Source organism: Lobosporangium transversale (assembly GCF_002105155.1).
Source record: "Lobosporangium transversale strain NRRL 3116 chromosome Unknown BCR41scaffold_4, whole genome shotgun sequence".
Taxonomy (NCBI): Eukaryota; Fungi; Mortierellomycota; class Mortierellomycetes; order Mortierellales; family Mortierellaceae; genus Lobosporangium; species Lobosporangium transversale.
In genome coordinates this window covers 63,745-76,551 of record NW_019028982.1, presented here as the reverse complement: position 1 = coordinate 76,551, position 12,807 = coordinate 63,745, and the positions used below count along the sequence as shown (strand labels likewise).

The following is a 12,807-nucleotide window of genomic DNA, read 5'->3' as shown; positions in this document are numbered from 1 at the left end:
GACTCACTGGCTGGTATAATACTATCTCACTGCTACCACTAACACAGCTTTTCACTCAATCAATCCTTGAAATTTGGTATATTGGGATTAGTTCATCTTCTCCCAACTGTGTATCTTTCCTCTATCTCCAAGCGTATGGAATTTAGTATGTGGTGCTAATAGTCTTCTATCTGGTACACATGCATCATATGGATGACGACTGAAACACCGCTGGAGAGTTTCCTGTTTTCTTGTAAAGATGTAAGACCCGTTTCGATAATTCTTGGTACAGTATAAATGTAATAGCAAAAAAAAAAAAAAAAAAAAAAAAAAAGCCTCAATTTTTTCTCTGGATACATGTATTACTACTATGCAATATCTTTATTTGAATTATTGACATTGCAGCTCTGTTGCTTCTCATCACGCGTATCAGAACAAGGTCATAGAGTCGTTCTCATTTGAACAAACATTGCTTCCTTCAATTTGAAACAGTTTGCTGTGTTCACTAAAATGCTCATGCAATGAGCTCGTATAAAAAAAGAGTAAATGGAGTTGTTGCACTAAAACAGAATTATTGCATTTCCACAATAACTATGAGAATCTTTCTTCTCATACAATGAAATTTGATCACCCAGAGGAGGACTACAAAACCAAAATGAAATAGAATAGAGACAGAAATCAAGAATTGGGGAAAGCCATTACACATTATATATATATTTATGTTGGTGCTGTTCAGTACCCATAGAAGTCTATTTAGTCTACTGAATATGGCGCAAGTGCTCTCGGTTGTGCAAGACTAACATCGGAAGTACATGATTGGCTAGTCGAGGTTTGGTGCAATTGTTGCATCGTTTGATTTGTCCATTGCCCAATTGATCAGGGCTCGGGGGAGCCGGGCTCATGCAGAACAGTGCCTTGCAACATGTACCAGAATGTACATGAATAGTACAAAAACACAAGGAGGAGCAATAGCCTTTAGCAGGTCCACGCCCTCTCTCTTTTATTGCTCGTCCTCTCTAGCTTTTTTTTTTTTTTTTTATAAAAAAAAAAAAAAAACACGCACGTAATGACACACTACTGCAGGATCCAATCCAAGCCCAGAAGGATGGGCCACTGTGACGGGCCTTAGATAGTCCATGATGCCATCCGACTACCTCGTTACATGAGACATGAGGTGATGGGATGATGGCAGTGGATCTTTTGCGCAGTCATCATGGGCGTCTTTACCGATCTAAAGTATGCACAGCTCCGTGGGAGTTGCTGGTTGCGATCATCCATTGATCATCCAGCATCCTGATCGTCGTATCGCTATCATGAATGACTTGACATCAACACCATCACTTTTTGAGATGCCATCAGAACCATCGATGGTAACGTTCGATTCTTCTCTTGTAGAGAAAGAAAAGAGCAGACAGTTATAAACATGGAGAACGTGAGAGAACAACAGTTCAGTGGGGCGATTTCTCTGTCGGAGCTTTGTTCGGACATCCTTTATCATAATGATTTCGTTAGTAGGGAATTGTTGAAAGATAGCTTGGTCCAACATATCATTAATCACTCTTTGTCTTGATGAGCATGTAAGAGTACAAAGTGCTCACACATCATTGATTGGCATCATTGACGATCGTGAGCGAAAAAAATAGGGCAGCTGTCCTGTTCTGTCTGAGATACTGTTCTATCCGTCGGGGATGATCCACCTAAAACCCACATCTACCGTCACTCAGTCAGTCCCAATGTTCACTGTTCGCTCCTCTTCATCATTATTCGTCGGATCTGGTCTGATGGGCGATCTTAACTGGTTGGGGACAACCTCAAGATGACATGACATGACATGACCTGATGGTACACCCAGTGATAGGCTAGGTCGAACTTGACACTCTAAAGGGCTAGAAGACTAGCTGACTGGCCAAGACTTTTTTTTTTTTTTTTTACCAAACCAGACCAGGCCGACTTTCTATCTTTACGGGGTTCCCTTCGCCGTCATCAGCATCCGCATCCGAACAGGGGCACCTGGACCACATTCCATTATCCTTCACATTCTCGCTCTGACTCTTTCTCTTTTTCTCTCTCTTCTTTTTTACCAATTTTTTCCTCCCTTCAACAACTGACTGCTACACCACCATCCCCCTGTCAAACCGCACGCCAATCTCTCGCTCTTTCACAGGTACTATTTTATTTAACACTCATTCACCTACACACTGCTGCATGGTGCACACCATCGCTGTCCCTGACCCTAAACGTCTCATTCATTCACCCTCACTCTCTCACTCTCTCGCTCTCTCACTCCTCATCCAACCCATCTAATAAATCGTCATCATTAAGTAAAGTTGAGGAGGGAATCTATCGAGTTTCTGACCTCCCCAACTGATCCTCTTTACCATCAACTTCAAGCCATACTTTCTGCATTGACTTTGTTATTCAATGCACACACATTCTCATTACAACCAACGTCAATACCTGAAGAAGAGCAAATTTTGAAAATAGCTGAAAGAAACAGCAGGGTTTATCGTTTCTTGAATTATACATGTAAGCAGGGAAAAAATCGAAGGCTGCTGCTGTCTGTAGTTGCATCCTTTCAAAAAAAAAAAAGGCAAAAACGTAGGAAAAATGCACCCTCACGTTTTAATATTCATGAGCATGGACTGGATCCTCCTTTTTGCTAGTGATGTGGTACCTGTGTCTACCCATCCTGGCAACGCTGATATCACTGGCGCTATCCCTTCCCTTCCTCTCTTCTCTTTCTCTCCTCCGCCAGCCCCTGCGCAATGGACTCAGTCAACAGTGGTCTGCTCAATAGGCTCTGTCCTCTTATTATTCTCTCTTCGTTTGGTGTTAATCTTTGCCATCACTTTTTGTTACTCTCTTCAACTTTACACTTTGCTTCTGACGCTTGCTTCTGTTTCTGAACCACCTATTCACTATTGCCTTAGGCTCTCAGCAACTAACCTTACATGGCAGAGGCACTTCTCTTTGCTTCCTACATGATTGAACCAAAGTAACATGTACGAGGTGCTCAAGCCTCCTGTTCCCCCTTCCTTTCACCAAAAAGAAAAACAAATTGCGGCATAACCGTTAGTTGCGAGTTTCTTTCTTTCTTTTTTTTATTGTCACGCTTTTGTCGTTGGTATTGCACTATCCCTACATGCCACATGGGACAGTCATCTCTTCGCTTCTTTCCATTCCTTCCTTCGCCCCCTAATTAATTGTATGACAATGACGATGGTCTCCTTGCTGTGTAAAAGGCGCGGTTTTATTATATTATTATAATTATCTGATGCAATTCCAACCAAACAGTTTTTGCATATTAAATACATCAATCAGATACTCTTTCTCCCAACCATGATCTTGATGCTAACTAGAATTTGCCCTCTACTTAGCTCTTTGATCTCATTTAGACATTCACATCCATCCGCACATTGCGGTTTAACGCGCACCTCTATTAGATCCACGCATGTCCATTGCGCCTTCCATATCTGCCAGCACACCGGCAGTGGATCCTCTCAACATGACATCTAAACAGTCCAAAGTTGTTGATTCATCCTCACCCCCTGTCACGCCACCTACAAAATCATCCAGCCCAGACGCTGGATCAGCTGTGCGCTCCAGTCTTCCTTCTCCACCTCCTTCATCATCCTCAAGGCGTTCTCGAGCTCCTGAGTATTCACAAGATCAAGACCATACCGAACCATCAGAGCGAGAAGTGACTCTCGAAAGGATTGCTCGTCGCTTATCACCCACTACCAATACAACCACTATTTCTCAGCCACAACCCTCTTCTAGCCAGCATCTACCTTACAATATGAGTTCTGGTGTATCTACACTAAAGACCCATTCGACATCGAGCTCAATCTCATCCTCTAGTTCCAACAATCACCACCAGCCAGCAACACTCACCAACAAGCACATCGCTGTAACAAAGACAAAGACATTAGGTCATCTCACCAGGAGCACTTCCTCTGAGGTCGACACTGAGGTTGCTAATGCACTCGCATCAGGACGTAGCATAGTTAGCAAAACTGATTGGAAGGAAGAGGATGCACAATATTTGGTTCATCTCATTGAAACACAGTTCCCCAAAGGCAATATTATCTGGGATTGGGTCGGGCAGCAGATGGCCAGTCGCGGCTTTACAAAAAGCCAATGTCGATCCAAATGGAAGCGCATTCGGAACAAGGTACTTCACGGGAATGATCCTCCCAAGGATAAAGAGACCCGAGACCACCTCCGAGATCAACAAGAACAGGATGAACTGATCGATGATGATGATGAAGAAACGATAGATCAGCGCATAGTTGGCGAGTCCAGACAGGACCAGAATAGGCTGCATCATCGATCGGATCATGAGCGCGCACCTGATGGAATGGGCTACTCGGACCCGTATCGCCCACGCCACTATGACCCTCGCAGGTCCTATGACCACCAACATGGAGACGGATATTATTACAGGGAGCGCAGGAATGACTATCGACCTAGAATTTCGCCTGTTTCATCAGCACTATTACCTCCTCATCGAAGCTCTGCATCGCATTATGCTAGTCGATATGCTAACGGACGTGGTGTGCTCGAAGAGGATGAACTTTGGTCTGATGAGGATCAAAGTGGTCATCGTGGTCATACTGTGGGTGCTAACCAGAACCCTCAAGACTATTCTCCCGCCAGACAGCATCATCGCAGGCAGTCAAACCCACAGCAGACTCGAGACGAAACTACAGATGATCCAATACGTTCAGTGTCGGCTATCACAGCAACACCTACAAGCTTTGGCAAAATCGAATGGAAGCCAGAGGATAGTGATTTCTTGGTGCATCTTATTGAAACCAAGTTTGCGTCACGGAAAGTAGATTGGGCATGGGTCTCAAAACAGATGGAAGGACGCGGATATGATCGAACACAATGCAAATCTCGTTGGTGGCGTGTTCAACATCGGCAAAATCAAGCAAATCATTTGGGCAGCACTAGTCACTCCTCATCACGTGGTAAACAACGTCAGGGCGTCGATCAAACTCTTGTAGATGGTGATGCTGGTGTTCCTGCGAATGGCAGAGATGATAAGAGTATGGTATCGGATGATGATGGCGCTCAAAATCACGAAGCCCGTCTATCTAGGCCAGGATCCGAGGCAGGACAGGAAAATTCACAAACACTTCGTGCATCAGTCGGACCCGAGCCTGGCGACAACAAAGGAAAACCTGGTGAAAGCGAACGACAAGAGATAGGAGAAGAGAGGAGGTCGCCAAAACCTACGAAGCATGAGCATCAGAAACATATTGAATGGAAAGAGGAAGATAGTCAATACATGTATCGTCTAATTGAGAAGGAATTTCCTGTTGGGAATGTTGTTTGGAGTGTCATTGCAGAAAAGATGCAAAGTCGTGGTTACTCTCAAACGCAGTGTATGTCCAAGTGGCGCAGACATCTTAAGAATAGCAAGCTACCTAATGAAGCAAACAAACCCGGTATAAGCATGGATATTGACGTAGAGACCGAAGGCTCCGCAGGTGAGACACGTTTGGCAGGTATTAGGCGACGAGGAACAGAGGATCGAACTTCTTATATAGACCCATATGGCGATGGAGCTAAACGCCTCCGAAGAGATATGCATGACATGCGACGGTTTGATAAGAACTATGAGTATAGGACAGTGGACCCTCTCGATGCACGGCTTGTCGAGTTGGAGTATGACCGATATTATGATGCTGGCGGGAAGCGAAGAAGAATGGATGTTGATGGACCTCTTCACGGAGAGCCACGCAATCCATATCATCACCGAAGCCATTCATCGTCTTACGGAGATTATCGAGCCTACGATAAGGACGTGGAGCGTTACCCTCAAGAACCAAACTCTGTACGTTCGAGATATCAGCGTGATTATGATCAGCCCGGGGACGCTTACTTGACAATGTCTACACGAAGCGATGAAGGATTAAATTATCCTCCATCAGCAAGGGCCTACCGGGATGAAACCAATGCTCGTTCTTCTGGTTATGAGCCTGAGCACAGTGGAAACCACATTCGTCATGATAACACTGACAGCTTTGGTCTTGAAGAAGGAGTAATGGAAGAACAGGAAGACCAACCTAAGAGCGAAAGGGAGCTGTCTTACAGAAGGTATTGCGATCGATCATTTCAGGCCTGTGCGCCTTATTGGAGTATAAATAGGAATAACATCGATAACGAACACTCATACCATATGTATCACAATCATAACCATAGCCAACAGCCGCAACCTAGTCACCATCGCTCATCCTCTGTGTCATCGTCTTATCGTGATTCATACGAAGCCAATCACGCCCATCTTGGGCCATATGGTGCAAGTGAAATTATTAGCCAAAATCAACCTTCCAGAGATGAGCCATTGTCGGAATTAAACAAAGAAACGCGACTCAGGCCCCACGAGTCTGAGCAGCGAGGCCGACCAATAGGACGCAGCCCAGTGAGAAATCTCATGAGAAATTCATCTAGAGGACAGGATAGATCAAGCCTTTTGGACGAGCAAGAGGAACGTCGACGAGAGGACATTCTTTTGAATCGCGACACTCGCTATGGTGGATATGACTATCCGGCAGGAGATATCAATAATACCAGCTTTAGTAATAGACGTCGTGCATCTCGAGCGGGCTACGAGTATGACAAATATGACTACGATACTGAATTAGGTCGATACAGTAGCCGCTACTCACAGTCACACCAACAACGCCATCCACATCGGGATTATGAGCAGGAATCAGATTTTATCGACTATGCGTTGGAAGATGACTTGGAGTGGGCCGCAGGTCGATGGGAAAGTCGCGACATGGCCCGACTGGCGGCAGCTGTGGCAAGACAGGGGCGTCGATGGGATGCTATCAGGGCTCAGATCCGAATGCCTGTGTTAGTCAGTCCTTACGATCCAATAGAGGATGAAGTTTATGATGGGATGCGCTTCGACCCACATCCTTATTACCCTGAAGAGCCGAGGAAGTCTCGCCAACCGCTCTATCAATGGCCATCTCCGTCATCGACCTCAACTGCTGTTCCGGCACATCGTTCAAGTGGATCATCACGCCATGGATTATCTTCAAAAGGTCTGACATCGAGCTCAAACGAACCGGTGGGTTCAGAAAAAAGACCCTATAAGTCTATCCAGCCATTAGCTTTGACAGAAGAGTCTTTGGAAGTTGATCTGATCGTAGAAAATGCCGATGTGGAGATGACACCCGCAGAGCCTCTTCAACAACAGGAAGGACAACAGCAATACACTTGCGCTGAAGATGAAATAATGGATGTGGTCTCGACCGAAGATGATAGTGGCACTCAAGTAGCCATAAACCCACGCAACGATATTACCACAAACGTGGATCAAAAGAAGAGTGGTGCAACCCAAGCTACCGATGCAGTTGTACGGATAAGGAAGCAGGAGGTTGAGGTTGCTGAGGGCCACACTAGTCCTGTTCTACTTTTAGACTCCTCTAAATCACCCGGCGAGGGTGAAAACCAGCTCAAGGAGAAAGATCTTGTTGGCAAGGTTGATCCTGTCCAGGCTACAAAAACTGAAGCTGAGGCTACAACAACAACAACAACAACACCCAACACATCATTAGTAGCAACAATAGCTCCGACTGTATTGTAAAAGTCTGCTTTTTAGAAATCTGCATTTTCTTTTTCTTTTTTCTATTTTTTTTTTTTTTTTTTTTCCTTTTTTGTCTAATCTCCCACTCTCACGCCTCTGTAGACGACAGGGCGTAATGACTAATTAACTGGTGCATTACGACCATATCTCACCATTTAGGTTTTTTTTGTAATAAAGGGCCTCATGAAACGGTCATTCTTTGAAGCAATGTGATCACCCAAGCGAGGGTAGACAGAAAACGAAATAGCTAACGATAAACAATGGAAGAAAGGAAAGGCTCTTTGTGTATAGAAGAGAACATACTCGCATGAATTCATAACAAGAGCTTATGCAGATTATCTTATTGTGTAAGATTTGATATATGTATATTTATATATATTCTATACATGAAATATGAATCGCTTTCATTATACTGCATGTACTATTTAGAGAACAAGTGGATAGGGATGGGAATGAAAGAGGGTATTGATAGGATAAGATGGATACCAACAATCCGCCAACCAGATGAGGGGAAGAGAAGTCCGCCCAATTGTTCAATTACGAGCTGAAAAGAAAGACCTGAATGTTTGAGAGCCCTCTTTTAAAAAGCCCAGCCTAAACCTCATGTCAGTCTTCTTCGTTCTCTTTAAAATTGTTCATGGATGAATTATTACTTTTCATTTTTTTTTCCTTCGTTAAGCTGCTATAAAAATATATTATTATTTGCATTATATAGCTGTTTGTTGGGCTTTTAATCATGCACATGCTGTTAGGATGCATAATGAAAATTTTTACAGGCAACCCTTTCTTTAAAAAATATGAAAATGGGCTATGAAATGAACAATGACCGTTAGTCTAGTCAGATGGACATGCGGAAACACAAACCGTTTATTGTACATATATTGTCTGATTGACACTTCATCTTGACTTGCCATACCTTGCCTTGGCTGGACTGGCTAGCTGACTGGACTGGACCCTTCTTGGTCGATTTGGCTCATGATGCTCATTTTAGTCGGCTATTTATCTATCAATACATTAATCATCACATCCTTAATGCTCTCGTTTACAATTGCATTTTTTTTTTCCTTCCTTGATCCTGTCAGCGGCGCGAGGTATTTCTCCTCTAGTCCCTTAATCGCAATGACTTGACATTTTGCATGAGGAATTGAATAAATATATAGATCCATCATTTTTTGATCTATATGAAATGATTACTGATTAGATGTTCTAAGGCCCTATTTTGTTTAAAACAATCAAGGAATACCCTGAAAAAAACAAAAGAGTTAAGGAAAAGGCGTGTTTTTTTTTTTATTTTTTTTATTTTTTTTAGGACGGAGTTAGGATGAAGAGAGGAACAGCAAGGGCTTGTAGTATGGCAAAGTGTTCTGGCCTCTTAATGTATCCATAAAACCGGTTTTTATTTTTTATTATATATCATCATTATTCATATCACTAAGATCGTTCTCTGCTCTTGTTTTGTTGTGCACAGTTTACACAGGGCTCGCCCTTGCATTGAATTTTTTTCAGAATACTCGAGTGGAAATACATGTAGCAAAATGTCAAGAACAACAAGAAATAATCCCTTTTTTTTTATTTGTTGTGAAAGTGGAAAGAAGGATCGTAGTTTCCCAAATAAAATGAGCCCTTGCAACCATAAAACCATACAATCGCATGTTCTCCACTTCCCGCATTGACTGTTGGGTATAAACAAAATATACACCTATGATTAATTTAACTCCGTTGTCATGAATTGACGCTTTTTTGTATGACAAAAAAGTGATGCACGCCACCATACACACCTCACACGCTCCATGCCTAAAGGGTCATCTCTCTTAGAAAAGCTAGACCGAGGAACTTGTAGACTTTTCTCACTTTACATGTAGTCTAACAAAGTCCCTTTTTTTGCGGATGTCTCAATGATAATCTGAACCAAAGGCAAAACAAAAAAAAAAAAAAAAAAAAAAAAAAAGCATGAACCACATCATATGAAAAGGAAGAACTCTTTTTATTTATGCTCATGACACATGATAGACAAGCTTTCGTTACTCTATGCTTCAATAGCCTTGACTTTGTATCAGATATTCATAACGTCAATGGTCGTGATTGGATGCATTCGCGCATTAATGAAATAAGAAAGGGTGAGAGAAAGGGAAGGAGCTCCAATGAGTTTGTTGCTGATGCAGTTTGTTCTCAGGAGAACAAAAAAACGGCTATTGGAAAAACTAATGTATTCCTTTCGCGCTCTTTTAGCGTAATTGGCGTTTGTATTATTTCATATTACTTGGAATATCCCAGGGAGAATAAGGACATCGTGGATAGTCATTGGTGGAGAGCAATAACCGAAGACATTGTTGAGAGGTACTCAGCAATTGTGAGTATGTAATTATAGAAATATATGATGGGAGGAGGGAGGTAGAGCAACACACTCATGTGGGAAAGAGCTTTTCCAACGTCAGCCCTGTCTCGTGCGCAAAAGAAAAAAAAAAAAAAAAAAAAAAAAAAAAAAAGTTTACTCCATTGCGCTCTATCCAGTTTTGCAAAACCAATCCTTCTTTCCTTTGGCAAGCAAAGGCTCGAGATATCCATACATTAGTCTTTCTAGAGCTCGACATTCCCTTCATTGTAGTTACCGAAAGTCAAAGGAGCTCAGCATAGATAATACACCAAAAAGTTGCTATTCCACAATAAAAAATAAACATGTTCTGCAAGTATAAATATTTATAATAATACACATAATGAAGCCGGACTCTTAAAATACGCAGATATAGGCTGTCATGTGACAATAGATGTGGACATATGTCAGTAGAGAAGCCAGCGTACGCGCAGGCCACCGTTCATTGGCATGTTGACATGTAAACATTGATGGATACGACACACTGATTCAATCGAATATTTATTAGATCTACATTAATATATATTATTCAACAATAGTAAGTGTATTTTTAGTCTCATTTTCGTGTCTACAGTCGCACACTTTGCAGGGACGCGTCAAGGGCTACTTGAAAAAATTATTGCTTTTATTGTTTAGGGTAGGACACCACCAGTCTGTCTGTATCACATACACACACATCTTGCAGCCTCCATCTATTCATCTCACTTTTCTTTTCTATTCTTTTTAAGTTGAAGCATGAGGATTAATTGCTCTCCAATCTTATGTATATATTATATATATTCACATTTGTACCTCCTTTCTATTTTATCAATAAAAAGTATACATCTGAAGGATAACACACGTGCATTTGAATTCGAGCACTGGCCAGCGGGAATTCAAAAGAAAAGAAAAGAAAAGAAAGAGTAAAAAATAGCATTAGCATACTATTGACGTCGTAAAACAAAAAGGCTGAGGCAATGGTAAAAACTGAGATGGTAAAGGCAAAAGTGAAGGCAAAGGCGAAGGTAGATTAAGAGACATCAATAAATAGACTAGCAGATGAAACTTTCCATGATCATTGGACACTCAAAGCAAGGAAAGCAAGGAGTGAGATGTTAACACAAGCAAGAACTCTTTTTTTTTTTTTTTTGTTTGTACTCTTATCAAAGACCGCATAAAGAGTCATTTTTCTCATGTTTGGCCAAGTACAAATCAAGATCCGAGCTTTATCGCTTTACCTTTGATACCTTTCTTTCTCATAAATATCCACTTCAAAATCGAGATCGTTAAAAAAATATAAAGAGGGTATATATCTTCACTTATAATGCCGTGATTTGAAGTAGAAAACATAGTGATTAGATTAAAAAACAGAGCCTTGTCTATCACTAGATCACTAGGCTTCTGTAATAGATAGTCTACTTGGCTCTACATATTCCTTGGAAATCTGGATCACGGTTAAAAAATGGAAAAGACAGGGTGCTCGGAATTCTTTTTCGAAACGAAAATTTGGTGTATTGATGCTCACTTGACAACTGCGGCAGTACTCCTATTTTGAAAAGGACAAGTGGCAGAGCAAGGGAGATCAAAGTCAAGCAAACGGAGCAAAGCTGGAGGAAATGTCTTTGGGAGTACCAATGGATTTGTACCCTTTTCTCTTGTCTACTCACTTTTTCTATCTTTTCAATACACAGAAAACAGAGTTTCAATCAAGCTTCATTCCATTCGAATAAATGTGGTGAGTATATATATCATTCACAAACATCTATTTAATTGTATTTAATTTTATTTTGAGCATTTTTTAAAAATGTCAGAGTTGCTAAATCATCCTTCTTTGCTCGTTATTTGTTGCTTGTTGTTCATATCATGTTTCTATGTGCATGTGTGTCTGTGTATGAATATATGGATATAATGTAATAAAAATATGTTGTGTGTGCATGTGCATCTCTGCTTTTGTGGATGGAGAAGACTGTTCTCTGTCTTTTTTTAAAAAAAAGTTGCGACATTTCCCATTACTCACCAATTGTCCTTGGATCCCTCTCTCTTTGTAAGGGCAAGGTCATTGGCTTTCTTTACTACCGTTTCCTCCTTGTTGCCCAAAATGATTAATTGACTCTCCTTATTGTCCGTTGGAACAGCTTACGCTGACCCCCTTCCTCCTTTTTTTTTTTTTTAAACACCTTGTTATTCATGCCAAAATCACTATGCAATTAATAAAAAAGAAGACCAACTGTCGGCACCAAATCACCGGGCATCTTTTTTTTTTTTTTTTTTAAAAAAAAAAAAAAAAAAAAAAAAAAAAAATCATACATGTATAGATAGATATACTGTACATGTACACCTTCATTCCTGTCGGAGCAAACTGTAATGCAAAAAACGTTGCTCTGTACTGTATAAATATTTTATAATATAGTTTCTAAATAGAATATTCAATACAAACACTGTAGAATGTTTTTTTTTTTTTTTTTTTTTTTTTTTTTAAATGCGGTGCAGTGGTGCAGCGACAGTTGCCCGAAGCCAGGACCATCGCCTTTTTACATTGACATGATTGTATATACTGTCTATTAACATATTTTTACAATTGGATCGAAGCCGTTTGTTTCGACCAGTCAATGCGCCAAGCGCGTGCTTCCAGGCTGGGGACTTGTCTCTTTCCATGTTTTTTTCTTTCTTTTTCTTTCTGCTTTCTGGCTTCCTTACCTTCTCTATCTTCGTTTGCTTTAATCCATTCATCATCACATCATCTCTCCCCTCTTCCTTTCCTCTTCCTTTCCTCTTCCTTTCCTCTTCCTTCCCTCTCTTCCCTTCCCTGCTTCCCTCCCCTACTTCCCTTCCTCTTTTTCCAATCTTTTTTATTCTTTCTTTCTTACCT

The 12,807-nt window shown here is 41.3% G+C and overlaps 2 protein-coding genes across 2 annotated transcripts; both read left to right on the top strand.

Annotated features, from left to right (window-relative positions):
- Nucleotides 1-2,605: 2,605 nt before the first annotated feature.
- Nucleotides 2,606-3,461, top strand: BCR41DRAFT_346486 (hypothetical protein). Its single transcript, XM_022022901.1, has one exon. The coding sequence runs from the start codon at nt 2,611-2,613 to the stop codon at nt 2,962-2,964; it is 354 nt and encodes a 117-aa protein (XP_021884926.1). The 5' UTR covers nt 2,606-2,610; the 3' UTR covers nt 2,965-3,461.
- On the top strand, nt 3,431-7,588 carry BCR41DRAFT_383700 (hypothetical protein; the record flags this gene model as incomplete). The annotated part of the gene is made up of 1 exon (XM_022027491.1): nt 3,431-7,588. The coding sequence occupies one exon, from the start codon at nt 3,431-3,433 to the stop codon at nt 7,586-7,588; it is 4,158 nt and encodes a 1,385-aa protein (XP_021884925.1).
- Nucleotides 7,589-12,807: the final 5,219 nt, after the last annotated feature.